Genomic DNA, 16,426 nt, shown 5'->3' on the forward strand with positions numbered 1-16,426 from the left:
CAATACATCAAATCAACAAAATAGACAATTTATGCTAAAATATATATGAACATCAACAACATCAATAACATCAATAACATCAATAACAATACAACATTATAGACAATGCACGAACATCAAATTTTGACAACAATTATTAATAATAACATTCTATAAATCGAAAATCCACAAAATCAAGACAAATAATACATCACTAGACTATGGAGACGTCCAGCCACCAACTGCTTCAACCCAATAAGGCAAACAACTGCCGCTTTTGCCTTCGATATCTCTGATATCGGTGTCACATTTACACCGGCATCCAACACCATTTTCCCGCTCAGCGTCCCACGAATCCCAATACCGATCATCTTCAATCGCCTTCCGATTAAACGGATCTGTTATGTACGGGGTCCGGGGTAGCTGCTTCATCGGTGCATTTCCTGGACAGTGCTGAATCGTTGTATGTCGATATCCTATGTCTCGAAAATAGTGTACCTGTTCAGGCGCAAGAAATACACCAGCAGCTAGCGAATGGACAGGCGCATCGCCCCACTAAACGGGTCAGTTAAAGAAAAATTTCAAGCATATAGCAAACTTACTCGTTCGTGCCAAAACCCTCCACTGCGGTCAAGAAACTCAAAAAATTCCTCATATTCTTTACTTCTAAAGAAATTCAAGCTCGCGATTTCAAAATTACTCCAGAAATGGCAGAGATTATACTTTTCGCCATTCATTGCCTCTGGATCGATTTCCTCAGGCTCAGGAATCACATATTCATCTTCCACGCTCTGTGTCTTGGTTTCTGCTGTTGTCGTGACACCTTGATCGACCATCTCATTTTCGAGGAAAACTTCCCACATACCCTTTGATGTGATGTTATGTGACCGCATGAATCCGGAAGCGTATCTGAATAGGTTGGGGACTGTGTCAATCAACTCCTTGATGATGATCGTAAAACCATAAACCTTGTTGTGTTGTTGCATATATACAAACGGGTCATATGTTAAGTCACAGAAATATTTCACATCTGGCTCCACTCGCCAATACCAGTCATACTTGGCCAACAAAGGGTGCTTGAAAAACTTGCCGGAGTAGAATCGGCACATCCGATGATAGGACTCCATACCTCCGTACATTATTGCAGCATCGCCCTGTAAAGCAATCGACTCAGCTACCTCTTCCGGGTCCGCCCATGAAGGAAAGTCCCATAGATCCAATGGAATCCGGCCAAATTCGACTAGAGACTCAGTAGCGTTGCGGACGGACTCTCTGAAAGTAGAATTAAACTCGCCATCATTCAAAAACACGTATGGGTAATGATACCAGCGGTTAAAGTGACGTTCGAGCGAATGCATAGAGTCCAAAATACCATCGAGCTCCTTATTGCGAGCTAAGATGACCAGGACAGCGTTCGCTCGTGGCTGTGAAGTATCGGGCTCAAGACATCCAACAACAAACGGAGCATCGACTGTTTCGTTGATAGCTCTAGAGAAAATTAGTCAGCCGAAGGCAGGAACAGCAAAGAGGTGCAGTTGGATACTAACCTTAGAGGTGGTATCTTGTTGTGTGAGAAGAAGTTTGGGATTTTAGACTGCGGTGCAGATGCGAAGAAGAACTGCCAAAGGAGAAATAAGGCAAGCAAAGGGACCATGATGAGGACAGTCAGCGGCACGGATACATTGTGCCTAATTCGAACACGTCGGTTGAGATATCCAGCAAGCGAACGACGAGCGCTTGTGTTGTCGACAACGGCAGACCCGGAACTAGCAGAGGAGAAGAAGGGCATCTTTAGTGAAGCACCAGCATCCTTTCCGCCGTCGACGATTCGTCGCAAGGCGGAGAGAGGCTGCATGTCTTTGAGAGAGAGGAGCAAGAATCAGCAGTGGGGATTGCAGGAAACAACACAGAGATAAGGATTCCAATAATAATAGACAAATTAAAATAATTGCGGATGGTAGTGGGCGGAAGATCAAGTAGGAAGCCGACTTTTGGTGGGTCTTCGTCCCAAGGAGTTGTTACTGTAACTGGCGGTAGCGAGTGGCAGGAATACCAATGGTGGCGATTGTCAGTCTGAGGAGGGAGGAAGTGTGCCAGATAAGCGCCGGCGAATCCTGGACAATTCAAACAGTTTGTGCAACAGAGAATAAGAAGATAATAAAAATAAAACTAAGGTTATCTTATGACCGATCAAATATTTGTCGCAACAATGCCTAATATCGCGAGCTTGACTCTTGTTCGTCCGCGAAGTCTAGCAAACGGCAGCGTCTAATTGGTGATTGCGCGAAATTGAGTGATTGCAGGTCCTCCACGCAAGGAGCAGGTCAAATACCACTCTCGTTGAGTAATAATAGAAACAGAATTCCGGCTCAATTAGCTATTCAAGTCTTACCGACTCCTGTACGTCGGTTTGGTTCCTCCAAAGCGGTCGAAATTATGGTGATGTTGCCCGCCTGCCTGCCTTTGAGTGCTTCCAGTCCTGGTTGATAAGCTGGTTCCGCTCTACAATCCAAATAATTTTATCGAGGGATGCACGTGGTCACGTGGATGGACTACAGTGGGTGGTTCTAATGAAAATACATTTGAAAGTACGGTTAGGAACATACAGCTATTATTACTAGTTGTCAATTTACTGTTCTTCTATAATTAATAAATTAAAATTACATAGATATCTCGAGTCAAGATTGCAGCTCGTTCAATTCAGAAACTGCAGCATCTCTCTCTTCTGTGATTCGGCCGACGACTCGGACCGCAGCATCGTGATAATATAATGCCGTACTGAGGTCCTGCCGACTTTTCTCAAGTTCTTGCCGCAATCGTAGGGCTTCGACGACTAATCTATCCCATTCATTCTGAAAATCTTGTAGTAGTGCAGGTATACTTGCTTGGCTTGGTTTCCGGGCTGTGAGTGCTGTAGGATTTGTACCGGACGTCACTGCTGATCCTGAATAGCAGTAGTTAGTAAACGAGTTTGTTCAATCAATTGTACAAAGGTATGATTTACCCGTGCTAATCGTTATGACGTCGTCAATAGTCATTTCTTCGCCGGTGATAGGATCTTTATTGGTCTCTGCGATGTATGTTTGGAGCAAGCGTCGTTCGAAAACATGTCCACTCTTCATCGAGACCACCGCGTCCTGCGCTTCCTGGCCCGAAACTATTTGATCCTGGTCACTAACGCTACTCCTTACATACACACAAAATTTGCGCTTAAAAACTAACTTACTTGAGCAAATCATCACTTCTTATTTCAGTACTTCCCGTACTGCGTGAATCCAATTTCAACCAAATCTTTCCTCTGCTCTTAACGAATGCAGGTCCCAAACTGAGATGTATCCCCATACCCTCGTTTCCCATAGAAAAGTTCCCTCTCTCGTTTAGCTCTTTCCTTTCCTTTTTTTTTCTTTTCTTCACACTGTGGTGCTGGCATTAGATTTCTGGATCCGTCCAGATCCCTGATGCAAAGTTCCATTGTTATTGATCAATCTATACAGTAATGATGGTGGTTTTAGTACCTAGACGAATTCGCTTGGATTTATATTGCTCCGGCCGCTCTGTCGATTTAGTCGAAGTTTTTAGATCGAGTTTACATACCTAAACATGTTTTGCAAACATATATTTAATTACTGTACAACCGGTGAAGGTATCACACACAAATATAATATAATTCGATATAATAAACACTATAAACTCCATTGCCTTATGCTCGGTTCGAACTCATCTGTAAATTCCGCTTTCTAGTCTTTCATGGTATATTAGAAGAATGCTCTAAACTCCATTTGAATGGGAATTACAGCAAATTTCGAGACGGAACGCAGAACGAACTGAATTTTCCGTTCCAGTTATTTTCTAATTTCTATCCACAGGCTTCTGTCTGTAGTAGACACTGAATACTTCGCCCTCTAGGAAGGTTCTTATCAATTGATCAAATCCGGGTCAAATATTGGCCGTTCGTTCGGGGGAAATGCCAATTTGTGGATCACTATTCTCAAATCTAGATCTCTGACAGAAATCGAATTTTTCTTCAGATTACGGACGACTGCTTCAAACCCAGAAATCGGTCCCTTAGCGAGCAAAATTGCACACGAATTATTTGAACTCGACAGATGCTTCATCAATTGTGAAACAGATGTTCCTGGTTTTGGAGGGCTCTGGCCAGTCGCTTGAATAACCAGTCGCAATATGTATTCCAGCCGAGATTGATAGTCTCCGTTTGGAATTTCTTTATAAACGGTCGACTCGGGCAAAACATCTCTCGCCTCCAGGAGGCGAACAAGTGATGCTGAGTACTTTAATAGCTCGCAATACTTCTGCAAACCCCAAAACTCGGGATTCTGGAGCAAAACATCGAGCCCAATTGCTCTCATGACCTCAGCAACTTCCGTAGACATGAACTCTATACATGCGCTATCCGGATAATATCGAACTCGGCTTCCTTGCCTGTCAGCCCAGTTCAAAATGAACAACTTTGGATTAGCTCGATATTCTTCTAATCTCCGACTATCTGCAAAGATATATGTAACCAAGTCTCTGGTGGTACTTTCGAATTGCTTCTTATGTGACGCAATACAGTCAAATGATTTCCCTCTTTTGATCTGGGCGACAAGCATCGCGTTAAAGAGCTGGTTGGTAAATGGAAGCCTGTACTTGTCCATCATTGCCATGAAAACTGATTCAACGTCTACATCTCGACTAGTTTGGATTATAGCATAGATATAGGAAGAAAGAATATTTGAAACCCACCCCCCAAATTGCCTTGGTATTTTCTGTGCGGGCAAATTCAAATTGGGATTGAATACTTTGAAATCAGACTCCAGCGTGGCTCGGATTTGAGACCAGCGATCGAAGATCAAGTCATATTCTTTCGTTTGAAGAGCTGCCTGGAATAGATATGATTCAAATTCAAAGTCCATCTGTGCCACATCGTCAAATCCGCGTGGTTCGTTAGTCGATTTATAAAAATCGAGAACTTCTTTTGCAGTCAGTGTCGCATCTTCGTTTTCTACTTTTGCAACCGGTTCAGAGAAAGCCTCTAGAACGGACTCAGTCTTCTTGCCTGTCCTTGAGCGCGTAGATTTAATTGTCTGCGCAAACTTATTTTGATCTAACCATGTTTGTCCGTTTTCCCGTACCAGAACAGAAGTACTAGATTCTATTTTCATCCGGATCTTCAATATTTCAGTAAACATATATGAAGGCACCAGTGTCCTTTGTGTAAATTTGCGCATCGTCATGTCAATTTTTGGCATTTTGGGAATCGCTTGCTTCAAAAGTCGCAAATAATGTCTTGCGGTCGTCCTTGGACTTGTCATTGCAGAAGAAAGTAAAACCGCATATGTTGTGAGATAAGTAGGTTTCACCTTGTGCTTGGCCATATCGTTGGACACTCTGACCACTTTTTCTGGTTGATTGGCTCGAATATAAGCAAACATCAATGCTGTATAGTGATAAGCATTCGTGGGTACTTCGCTCAACGTCAATTGTGTATATACGCGTTCTGCAAGTTCAAGCTCATGCACAGATCCAAAATAGTTGATTAGTAAACAAAAAATTTCTTCATTCACCAAGACGTTCATTGCGGTCATATCTTGCAATGTTCGTGAAATGCCTCTGGTGTCTGATAAACGAATATATCCCATTATGACAATAGCGAAGAATGAAGAGTCTGGCGCAACATCAGACTGTTTGACAATTTGCAGCAAATTATCAATCTTGCTGCTATATTCCGATAAACGACATCCTCTGGCATATCCATTTGCAAGTACTCGGTAGACAGCGAGATCCGGTTTTATTTTATAGTACTTAAAATATTTCAAAAACTCTTCGGTTTGCTGCACCTCTCCACGATTTGAATATAAAGACATCATCGATGTTAAAATGAACTTATTCGGCCGAACAGTTCCGGAAGACCGCATGAATCCAAAAGCTTGAAACATCAAATCTACATCATTTGCTTCTCGACAAGCCATGACAAACATGTTAAACATCGTCGCCGGTGGTTGTAAATTGTGTTCCCCAACAAGTTCAAAAATGTCAAATGCCCCAAGTAAGTCACCAACTTTTAATCTAGATTCCATATATACCGCGAAAACCTCAACATTCGGTTTCAAATCACTGCTTAAAACTTGATTGAAAAGCATCTGAACTGCTTCGTATTGTCCCGCCTTGGCTAAGGTTTGCATGGCAACAATATATTCTTCAATTGCGTTATCTTCTCGTTTGTTAAAATAGATTAGCAAATCCTCGAAATGCTCAAGATACCCCAACGCAGCAAGTTTCGATAGTCTGAAAGACTGACTATCGGCACTAATTGCAGGGAACTGTTGTTCAAATTCATTGACAATCGTCATCGCCATTCTGTGCATTCCTCTTTGGTTCAGAATCCGGGTGAAGTTGTACAGTACTTGATCGGCACGTCCACGCCTATACAGTAAAAATGAATATAATTTTTTCGACAGATCAAGCGCTCGCAAATCAAGTAAAATTTGCAAAACAGCAAACGGCCCTGCATTTCCGATACTGGGAGGTCCGTAGTTATCTATAAAGTCCGAAAAGATTGAATACAGCGCAGAAGTTAGTTTTCTATCAGAAACTCGTCCTGCAATATGTTGCATCATGACTATCAGGTTAGATACTTGAAGACAAAAACTAAAAACAATCAAGCTTACCTTGCACAGGCCTTGAAGAATGGTCATCCCTCTGAGCAGTGGATTTCACAAGTTTTTCTCTGGTTCTCGCGATGATTGACAACACAATCGAATTCAAATCCGTTTGTGCAAATGGAAATCGACTATTTTTGTCAGGCTTTGATGCATTAAAGACAGCCCAGCACTTCAAATACTCCTTGGGGAGATACAGACGAGAGTAATAATATTTAATAGATTCCCATATGCGAGCAAGTTGATGCGGGAAAATTTCACTCATGTGGCGAAATAATGGAAAAATCGATTCTGATTTATTGAGTCGCATCGATGCCCATAGGTCGTACTGGAAATCGATGAAAGTTCGCTGGCTGTCCGGAATGCTATCAACAATTTGTTGAATACGTTGCCAATAAAGAGGCTGAACATTGCGTCGCAATAGATCGTAAAGTAGATATCGCTTAAGATAGATACGAGATCTAAATTCAGGATCACGAACACACTCGTTCCAGAGATCCCAAGCGACATCGGTTAGTGCAGTATTTGTAGACATCAAAATATTAGCTAAACTCTGACGGCGGTCATGCGCTGTGTCAGTGTTGATTGTATATACAGGAGAGTGAGGTGAGAAATCTAACTCGTCAAAGTTCAAGTCGATTGGTAAATTCTGAAATTTCCAATATTCATTGTCATCAATCATGGTGAAAAATGAGGCAGGTAAATTCATGAGATCTTCCTGCAAATTAATTCGTTCATGGCGGTGAACTTGGAGTCCTACTTCTGAGTCGAATAATAAAGAAGCAGTTCCAAGAGCGGGAAAAAAATCAGCTTCGGCTATAATGTGTAAGTATTTGGTGTTGTTGCTGTTTTTACCTTCAAAGATAATTACCTAAGGCTGCGTTTGGTATTGGACGGTCCTCAGACAATAGATAGTCCTCGACATTATTAACACCAGTGACATAATCTGTTTCAAGTTCGTCCTCAAACGAGTTCAAAAATTTAACAGTATCTTCATATGAATCATGGAAATCAGGATGAGCGGAAATTAAATTTTCGGTAAATTCTGGAAAATCCTCGAACAATTCTTTTAAATCGTCGGTCAGTTCAGGCAGCTTCCGCCGAGCTAAATTGGTAAGCTGCATTTCTCAGAAAAAGCAATCAAAACTAACCAGTATCAGGTCCTATTGGCGAATCCTCAGCGGAGTTGAAGATTCTAGTCCGAGAAAAATTGCGGAACGAAGCTGGAGGTGCTCTTCGAAATCTTCCTGGAAGTGGTGACGCCCAGTCGTGAACTGAATGAATGACGCATCGATTAGCTGTTCGTCGCACAAAGTCAATTGTCTTTGATGGATAAAACCAATCTGCTAATAAATGTGAAGGGTTTTGATGAGCGGCCGTAGTGGGATTGTTTCGTACGGGCGCATTTGGCAAACAGATATTTGTCCAGCAAGTACGTAAAGACCAAGATAGAAGAATATCGCCACTAGGCCGATTCGACTGCGACCCAAGAAGTCGGAAAATGCTAGAATTTGGCATGGTAGCCGAGACGGTTGTATGTAGAGACGACATTGTCCGAAGCGAACGAACTCGTCCGCGAGAGGGGATGAACGCGCCGAGGCGCCAAAGCTTTAAGACTCTCTAGATTGGTGATTTAGAAAGCAAATGTTATAGAAAAATGAAATGAAATGAGGTTTTATGTAATCGAAAAAAAAAAATTCAGAGACGACAGTTGCATATTCCGAAAAATCTGGCAAATTAGTACTTCCTTCTGTGGTTCATGAATTGATCGTCTGTCGAGATAAATTTAAAAATTCTCTCCACAACGATATAAGAGTAGCGCCAAAAGAAACAAGCTGAAGCATAAACACACTCGGCTCACAGCTTTTCCCGAGCCAAAATCCAGTTGACAGACAGAAAATCTGCTGGTTACTTTGAGATAAGTGTGTGGGTTCTGTTTTCTCGGAAAATCATGATTTCTCGTCTGGAAAGTTAGGTAACGTGACCAGGCTCCCAATTTTCACCGAGATATCTATCAGATTTCAGAAGCTCTTGTACAATTCAAAGTATTTTACTTCGATATCGAATTCGGATTGGTTCAAAAATATGGCTTTACCTACTGCAACGAAGCGATCGTTTTACGTGCCAAAGTCGTTACCTGATAGTGTTCATAAGAGGAAACGTAAGCTACTATATTCTGATCAATGTCGATGGGATACTAATTAAATAGTTGAAACGATTAAACGCAGACTAGATCATAATTCCGATGTCAAGCGGAGGTATAAGAGGACTTTAAAACATATGGGATTATCTGACAAGTCCGATTTGTCTGCTGGATCTGCTGGAGCTGCTGATATTTCAGAGATCAATGTTGAATCACTAAGGCACAGTCAGGATCTAGATGAACAAGACTCTTCAAGCATTAGACTTACAAAAGATAAAAAGAAGAGCAGATTTAGCAAAGAGGAGGGACTAGCGCTGCGCATCCAGACTGAAAGAGCAGCTAAACAGCGAGCACGCGAGCTCCGCAATATCGAACGGACAGAAAAAATTGAACTGCGGAAGAAATATCGGTCAAAAATGACGAAGCATACACAGCGAGGGCAGCCTAAATTAGGACCAAAAATTGACGTATTGCTGGATAAAATTCAGAGAAGAAACTAGTTGGCATACCTATTCAAACTTGAAGATATAGTAATATTGTATTGATGTTAATGGTGTTATTGTGTATTCTGTATTCTGTATTTTGGAGCTGAGCTGCTGGAATGGAAAGGTAAAAGTTTGAATTATGTATTATGTAAAAAATGAAATTAAAAATGCTTTATATTTAAGTTGATAGCATAAAATTGTCAGCTGTTAGTGTAATTGTGGATAAAGAATAGTAGTAACTGGACATAACAGAAATAGTGAAGGAATATCTCGCCGCAAACCATGAGTAGCCATTTTATAATTATAAACTCACAACACCATCAGCAGCATCGTCAAAAGAAACAACAAAATGTCGATTCGATCACAGTTCCAGTTCGATCATTGTACATTGAACGAGGTTTTAGATGATCTTTGTGTTCGATTTATCATCAACTGTCCTCCAGATGAACTTGCGTCGGTTGAGGTAGGCCCATCCACTGAGGAAGGAACAGCAACAATATTAACGAGATGTAGAGAGTATGCTTTCAGGCTGAAGAAGCGCATTGGTTCTACGAGGACTTTATACGAGCAATAAATCCCGAGCTTCCCTCGTTATCACAGAAAATCTTTACCGCGCGATTATTTGCACACTGTCCGTTACTACAAAAATGGAGCGATGTACATGAACAAGCGTTTGCAGACTTTATGCAATACAAATTTCGCGTACCTGTTCGAGGTGCGATCATATTGGATAAATCGATGGATCATTGCCTCTTAGTTCGAGGATGGAAATCTTCTGCCGGATGGGGATTTCCAAAGGGAAAGATCAATCAGAACGAGGCGGATGAAGCCTGCGCAGTTCGAGAGGTGATCGAAGAGACTGGATATGACGTGTCGCCGCTGCTGAAAAAAGATCAGTACGTTGAGGCAACAATCCGTGAGCAACAGGCAAGGTTATATATCATTGTTGGCGTACCAATGGACACTGTTTTTCATCCTCAGACACGCAAGGAGATTGGAAAGGTAGATTGGTTTGAACTGAAATCATTACCAAGCTATCATGCGACCAAAGATGGAGCTGCTAACGAGGATGGCAGTCTGAATTCCAAAAAGTTTTACATGGTTGCTCCATTTTTGAAACAGTTGATGAAATGGGTTCAAGCCAATAAAAAGAAAGACTTAAAAGGAAAGAAAAATATGAATCCATCTCCAGCAAGCACAAGAAAATCACGAAATGATGGTTCCGTTCGGTCACTGGCAGATGAGACGATGGACAGTTCTGGTGAAAATCTTCAGTCAGTTCAACCTCAGGCTATTCTATCAGAATCTGTTCAAAGTCAAGCTATTCAACCTCAGACAGTCCAAGCACAGCCTGTTACAGGACAGCCGATTCTACCTGGATATCCAATGTACCCTCAGCCAATCTATGGCCAAGTATCGGATATGTATCAACAATATCCTTATGGCTATTACGGCTACCCGCTAAACTCACAGATATTTCCTGGTTCCGCGCCTGGTATACCGACCATGCTCATGCAACAAGAGACTGTCTCCGATCAAGGTCCACCAGCACCAGTGCATACGGACGCGGCCAAGTCCATCCTGGCAATGGTACGGAAATAAGTTCTATTAAAGAACGGATTTTGGCGTTTTGATTGAATCATTGTATTATAAGAGGAATAATATTAATATGTACAAGAAATGGGATTAAACTTTAAATCTGTACTGAGAAAGTACATGGAACGGTGACCAGATCCCTCTTGGAGATTCATTTGTAGAAGAGACGAAGGTAGTATTTCGCTTCAATTTTTTGCCGGACGAGTCACGAACAATTTGCGCACGATTTGAGATCTCACTAACAGACATATTTCGCACACAAATTGGCTTTGTCCGTCCGTTCATGTATTCTCCAATAACCACCGGATGTCCATGCTGCTGCTTGACGAGGATCTCAATTCCACGGTTGTCGGCTGCAAACTGAGCAAGATTCTTGTGGAGAAACTCCCTGGAGTAGTCAGAACAAGATAGACAAAAATAGCAGACATTGTCAAAACACGTATAAACTCACCTCATGCCCGCTGAGGAAGCGCTGTGGTTGCAGAATCTAAAGGTGATTCTTTTACACTAACAAGTTGTGTCAGTAGACAGCGAAGAAACGTAGGTTGCCAGTACTTACCGGAAGAACAAAGGCCCCAACACCATTGCGACCAACAGAAATTCCTCGATTCACTGCTCGAACAGCCATAGCTAGTGTTTCCTGTTACGTCAACTGGTTCAACTTCGTCTGACCTAGTCCAACACGAGCTACTCCAACAATTCATCCCGAAACAAAATGTGAAAAACTCAACACCACTAGGCCTTATCACGTGACAAAGCATGATTGCAATTACATGATATATTACATAAGCTAGATGACATAAGTGCTGACTATGAGCGAGGGATTGGGACAGACTCGGAACTGTCGGAGCCGTTGGATGGACATGTGTCTAGACGATTAAGCTGATCAAGAAGAATGACGACGGTTGAGTGGATTTACGACTGAGGCAAAGGAGAAAGGGTGTAGAACCAAGTTGGCCCGAGTTGGACCAAGATCGACCAGGCTGTAGACAATTAAGCTCAATTCAGAAAAAATTGGACAGAATCGGACAGAATAGCCCGAGATTCATATAAAAAACCATACGTGCACAGGAATGGCATTAAATTGAAATCAACCAAAAGCAAGGTCGCGGGGAACATTATGACGTGCGGGTCCACTATCTGCAGAACGTTGATCGCAGGACTGCGCACGAGAGTGGCTATGAATTCCATGCGCAAAAATGAACGAGATATTGAAAGCACCGCAGGGGTGGGCAATCAATTAAAGACTCACCTTGGAGTAATGAAGTTGAGCGCACTGAGATTAGTATGAAACTTGGCTTCAAGACGACAATTCATGCAAGTGCAAGCCCGCTCATGTCATTTTGACGCCAACCGCACCACCAGGGCCAGGAGTACTAGGTCAGCCAGGAGAGCCAGGAGAGCTAGGAGAGCCAGACAGTCTATGACAACCGGGCAATATCGTTTCCAGTCCTGGCCAGGAGTTGTCCATTAACTCGCGTAGTGCCATACTATCTACGTACACTCCCAGACGCGTCTGCGGTGGTCGCAAGTGCTGGTCGTATCTGCTGTTTCCAGCATGACCAGAGCCCGAACCGGGTTAGCATTGCACGTGTGCACAGGGACCGAGATCAAACTTTACGAAGCAAATAGTGTGAGTTTAGGTCTCCCCTCGCTTCAACGTACATCCAAAGTTATCGATGATTCAGCGCCCGCCAGCGGTAGGTGGATAGCGACTACCTGCGCCGGCTAGCGACACACTGTAGCAGAGCTCTGCGTTGTACCACAGCAAATATGAACCGCAGCCAGACAAAAAGAGAGTAGAAACAATGCAAGCCAGACAACGAGTAAATTAATAAACCAAATCCAATTAAACCATCGAATAAAGCGCAATCTGGCGTTCTCCTTGCTCCCCCATAGTGGCCTCCGTAGCCATACTAGACTGGCTGAAGAGCACTCTTCCATACTCGGCCCTGCCGGTCTACACTTCGTGCCCCTATACATTCCTCGTCGCCCCTTCTTTTCGCGGTCTCTCTGGTTTTTCTCAATCTTCGCTGCCGTCTTCTTCTTTTCTCTCTTTCTTTTTTATCAGTTAATACGCTCCAGCTCCGCTCTGTCGTCGTCTGCTTCTTTTTTTTTTTCTCCTGCTGTCCTGCGTCGTCCTGTTGTATCTGGTCCTGCGTTCTACCAAGATCCTTTCCCTTCTCCAGAAATGTCCGTCTCCTCGGTCAGAAGACATTCAGTCTTCTTCGGTCGACCTCAATCGGTCATGGTCGATTCCAGAGATCTCAACTCGATCTCTGAAGAATCGGAGTTTTACCGCAGAAACCTGTTTTCTATCCAGTCACGCAGATCGTCCATTCGTCCTGTTCCTCTGCCTAATGGACTATCGCCTGCCGTATCTCGCAGCTCCCTGGACTCCACTTTGTCTGACCAGCAACAACAGCAACAACAACAACAACAACAACAATCCTCTATCGCTCTTCCATCTTCCTCTTCGGGCGGCTCCATGCAGCCTTCGCGGACGTCCATAGAATCTTCGACCTCGCTCGCCCCTATAACATCTCATTCCTCCTCGCTCTCGCATGTCCAACAGATCCCACCGTCCGAACCCTCGTCCGTCCCCAACGATAGTCAACCTGACGAGCTGGCCTCGACCGTTCCACTCTCACCTACCGACTCTCCTTCTGCTTCTTCTGCCTCATCCGCTACTCCTACTACTACCACTACAGCAACTACTATTGCCCCTTCGACGTCGTCGTCACGGCAGAACCCAAAACATCCATTGTCTGTTTCCCCTGAAAAAGATGTAGACAAAGACAAAGTCCGCAAGCGCGATTTCTTCCACAGAGTAAAGTCCACACTTGACCGTCGGCATAAAATGCCCTGGTCTGATAAGAAATCTTCTGCGTCGACATCTTCCTTCTTCTCGAAGAATTCTGCTGCAGACTTATCATCTTTGCAGACTGTTACTTCGGAGAAGTCTTCCAGTGACATGGCAGCCGGAAGTGCTGCTTCTCCAGATCCCTCTCTTGACCATGATGCCCGACCCTCAACTGTGTCTAGCATGTCTACGGTTTCCGAAGTTTCAGTCCAGTCTTCGGCTCAATCCACTACACACTTATCTGCACAGTCTTCTGCCGGCACAAACATCGCACCATTACCATCCCCAGCACTTTCACAGCCTCCGACTCCGACGTCGACAACTCCTGTTCTGGCTTCCTCTCCGGCTGCAACTCCACGAGAGCATTTCAAGCTGCGAGATCTTTCTCGCACTGCTAGCACATTATTTTTGCATGTTCCACGTTCGTCCGCTTCGTCACCCTCAGTTGCGTCTCCCACAAGTCTCCAAGCACCTGGTAATACTTCTTCATTACTTTCACCCGCTGACACTTCTTCGCCTACATCTTCAGGAAGATCCATTTCCTCCCCGTTGCCATCGCCTTCCGCATCATATTCACAGCCGTCTCCTTTGCGCTCTCCTTTGAATGAATTTATTCCAGAGACAATTGTTGAGGACGATGTTGAATACGAGCAGCGAACTGGCGCGTTGAAGTCATCTTCTTCGATATCTTCTTTGTCGTCTGTTGCGAGCCCTACTCAGTCATCGACGCAATCGACACAATCGACGCCTCAAGTAGTATCAGTTTCACCCGCTGCTTTGCATAACGCTCCAGTTCCACGTTTACGAGCAGCACCTCGGGCGAGACCTCGGAATAGAGCCTCGACGGCTCAAATGAAGCGGCCACAAACAATTGTTGGGTTTTTACGCAATAGCAGAGTGTTCTCCGCGGCTCCGAAATCTGTCGACATCTTCGGACTCGCATTGCGAGAGGCCGCAATTGCGTCCCGAGTATCTGCAACGAAAGGTATTTTATAATTGGTTTTTAACTGCTGTTGCTGTTGCTGATTATTTACATAGATGACGCACGATATTGGACCCCGGCAGTTGTATCCGTGTGCACAAATTATCTGAATGAACATGGTTTGAATGAGGAGGGTTTGTACAGAATCTCCGGAGGAGCCTCAGCTATTGAAGATCTGCGTAAAGAAGTCGCGTTTTGCGGGGATGCTACTGAGCTTCGCCCGGAGGTGCACGATGTTCATGCGGTAGCCTCTTTGTTGAAGGCATATGTCAGAAACTGTGAGTAGATTTAGTGTTTTTTCCTTTGTTGTTGTCGCTAATCTATGTAGTGCCGGATGAGCTTTTGCCAGTGACGCCGGAATTGCGGGCTTTATTAAGTCGGCGGAGTAGAGTTATTCCTGTACGTGAATTACAAGATTACTTGATACATCTTCCCATCTACAACTATCATACCGCGCGCATGCTATGTTTGCACTTCTCGAGAGTTATGAAGAACTCACATCGCAACCGAATGCCGTTGTCAAATTTGGTGTTGATTTTGTGTCCTACATTGCGCATGGATTCGAAGCTTTTCTCTTGGTTGGTCGAGGCTTGCGATGACTGCTTTGGAGATATTAGAAGGCCCGCAGTGATTTATAATCAAGATGCGACAGCTGACTTTGAGCTTCGTCGGATAGACGAGTAATATTTGTTTTGGACCGAGTCAGAGTACAAGTGATGTGGAATGTATAATAATGATTGATTTTGATATTTTGATATTTTGATATTTTGATATTTTGATATTTTGATATTTTGATATTTTGATATTTTCGATATTTTCGATTTGATTTGATCTGATTTTCTTATTTATTATTTATCTTTGCTTGATTAGGAGCTTTTAATGGTTTGGATGGAGGGTTGTCTAATAGTATTGATCTTAAATGCAAATAATCTATTAACAAGAGTATAATTATTTCTTTCTCTTTTTCTTATCCGGCAAGGTAAATGCTGATTGTTCTTTTGTAGGCTTTTTGAATTTCTTCTTCGACTTTCCATTTTCAGAATCCTGGATGGCTTCCCCGTTCTCGTCGACCTCAACCAGCCAGGGCTCATCGTGGTTTTTACCTTTATAACCCCACTTTTTGACCCATTCTCCCTTCTCGTCGTCATAAATCATGTTTCCAGTATTTCGCGCTTTTGATATGCCCTTCTGTTTAGCGAATTTCTCCCACTTCGTAAGTGGTTTCGGAACCGGAACTGGTTTTTCTCGTGGTAGTTGGGTTACTGGCTCTGGAAGCTTGACAAAAACACCATCGCGGGTGGCTGACGATCCGCCTGTTCGTCCACCGGTGACGACAGGCAACGCAAGAATTTGATTGACCAGTAATTGCGCGGAATCCCGTGCAAGCGATCGCAGATATGTTTCCCGGCTGGTCTCGTCGGTGAATTGGTCGCTATCCATAATATTAGGGTCAAGCAGAGCCAGATTGCCGACGTCATACGTGACTGGGATCGGTCTTTCGACGGAGACCGACCTTGAGCCTATTGATTCTGCCATCTATGTCGTTGTATATGACTTCAATAACACTAATGGTATTGAAAGTATCGTTAATATGAAAGTAAATTATTTTATCCAAAACACTAACAAATAGTAAAAGTTTTCTTGGGAGTACGGCTGAGCCGCAAGATCATTTACCTATGGAGTCAGCTCTATGAAGGTAGCAATTACGTAATCGCGTAA

At 43.4% G+C, this 16,426-nt stretch overlaps 8 protein-coding genes across 8 annotated transcripts; 3 read left to right on the top strand and 5 right to left on the bottom strand.

The window, feature by feature from the left end:
• Positions 1 to 22: 22 nt before the first annotated feature.
• V1516DRAFT_148397 (nucleotide-diphospho-sugar transferase) lies at positions 23 to 2,245 on the bottom strand. The gene is made up of 3 exons (XM_066918661.1): positions 1,527 to 2,245; positions 582 to 1,467; positions 23 to 534 (listed from the first exon to the last, which is right to left on the bottom strand). The coding sequence occupies exons 1-3, from the start codon at positions 1,832 to 1,834 to the stop codon at positions 199 to 201; spliced, it is 1,530 nt and encodes a 509-aa protein (XP_066778605.1). The 5' UTR covers positions 1,835 to 2,245; the 3' UTR covers positions 23 to 198.
• A 327-nt stretch (positions 2,246 to 2,572) lies between these two features.
• Positions 2,573 to 3,324, bottom strand: V1516DRAFT_670088 (Prp19/Pso4-like-domain-containing protein). The gene is made up of 3 exons (XM_066921296.1): positions 3,206 to 3,324; positions 2,984 to 3,136; positions 2,573 to 2,923 (listed from the first exon to the last, which is right to left on the bottom strand). Exons 1-3 carry the CDS (start codon positions 3,216 to 3,218, stop codon positions 2,658 to 2,660), a joined length of 432 nt encoding a protein of 143 aa, XP_066778606.1. The 5' UTR covers positions 3,219 to 3,324; the 3' UTR covers positions 2,573 to 2,657.
• A 256-nt stretch (positions 3,325 to 3,580) lies between these two features.
• On the bottom strand, positions 3,581 to 8,653 carry V1516DRAFT_670090 (uncharacterized protein). The gene is made up of 4 exons (XM_066921297.1): positions 7,790 to 8,653; positions 7,510 to 7,743; positions 6,648 to 7,454; positions 3,581 to 6,598 (listed from the first exon to the last, which is right to left on the bottom strand). Exons 1-4 carry the CDS (start codon positions 8,187 to 8,189, stop codon positions 3,897 to 3,899), a joined length of 4,143 nt encoding a protein of 1,380 aa, XP_066778607.1. The 5' UTR covers positions 8,190 to 8,653; the 3' UTR covers positions 3,581 to 3,896.
• On the top strand, positions 8,601 to 9,448 carry V1516DRAFT_670091 (uncharacterized protein). Its single transcript, XM_066921298.1, has 2 exons — positions 8,601 to 8,799; positions 8,848 to 9,448. Exons 1-2 carry the CDS (start codon positions 8,724 to 8,726, stop codon positions 9,279 to 9,281), a joined length of 510 nt encoding a protein of 169 aa, XP_066778608.1. The 5' UTR covers positions 8,601 to 8,723; the 3' UTR covers positions 9,282 to 9,448.
• A 132-nt stretch (positions 9,449 to 9,580) lies between these two features.
• V1516DRAFT_670093 (Dcp2, box A domain-containing protein) lies at positions 9,581 to 10,951 on the top strand. The gene is made up of 2 exons (XM_066921299.1): positions 9,581 to 9,729; positions 9,780 to 10,951. The coding sequence occupies exons 1-2, from the start codon at positions 9,616 to 9,618 to the stop codon at positions 10,866 to 10,868; spliced, it is 1,203 nt and encodes a 400-aa protein (XP_066778609.1). The 5' UTR covers positions 9,581 to 9,615; the 3' UTR covers positions 10,869 to 10,951.
• On the bottom strand, positions 10,895 to 11,576 carry V1516DRAFT_670095 (mitochondrial 54S ribosomal protein mL43). The gene is made up of 3 exons (XM_066921300.1): positions 11,422 to 11,576; positions 11,314 to 11,369; positions 10,895 to 11,250 (listed from the first exon to the last, which is right to left on the bottom strand). Exons 1-3 carry the CDS (start codon positions 11,488 to 11,490, stop codon positions 10,953 to 10,955), a joined length of 423 nt encoding a protein of 140 aa, XP_066778610.1. The 5' UTR covers positions 11,491 to 11,576; the 3' UTR covers positions 10,895 to 10,952.
• Positions 11,577 to 13,315: 1,739 nt separating this feature from the next.
• V1516DRAFT_670102 (uncharacterized protein) lies at positions 13,316 to 15,650 on the top strand. The gene is made up of 4 exons (XM_066921301.1): positions 13,316 to 14,710; positions 14,764 to 14,985; positions 15,036 to 15,472; positions 15,505 to 15,650. Exons 1-3 carry the CDS (start codon positions 13,351 to 13,353, stop codon positions 15,389 to 15,391), a joined length of 1,938 nt encoding a protein of 645 aa, XP_066778611.1. The 5' UTR covers positions 13,316 to 13,350; the 3' UTR covers positions 15,392 to 15,472; positions 15,505 to 15,650.
• On the bottom strand, positions 15,603 to 16,355 carry V1516DRAFT_670104 (ribosomal biogenesis regulatory protein). The gene has a single exon (XM_066921302.1). It carries the CDS (start codon positions 16,241 to 16,243, stop codon positions 15,656 to 15,658), a length of 588 nt encoding a protein of 195 aa, XP_066778612.1. The 5' UTR covers positions 16,244 to 16,355; the 3' UTR covers positions 15,603 to 15,655.
• Positions 16,356 to 16,426: the final 71 nt, after the last annotated feature.

This window comes from Lipomyces oligophaga (assembly GCF_038497815.1).
Source record: "Lipomyces oligophaga strain CBS 7107 unplaced genomic scaffold V1516scaffold_2, whole genome shotgun sequence".
Classification (NCBI taxonomy): domain Eukaryota; kingdom Fungi; phylum Ascomycota; class Lipomycetes; order Lipomycetales; family Lipomycetaceae; genus Lipomyces; species [Lipomyces] oligophaga.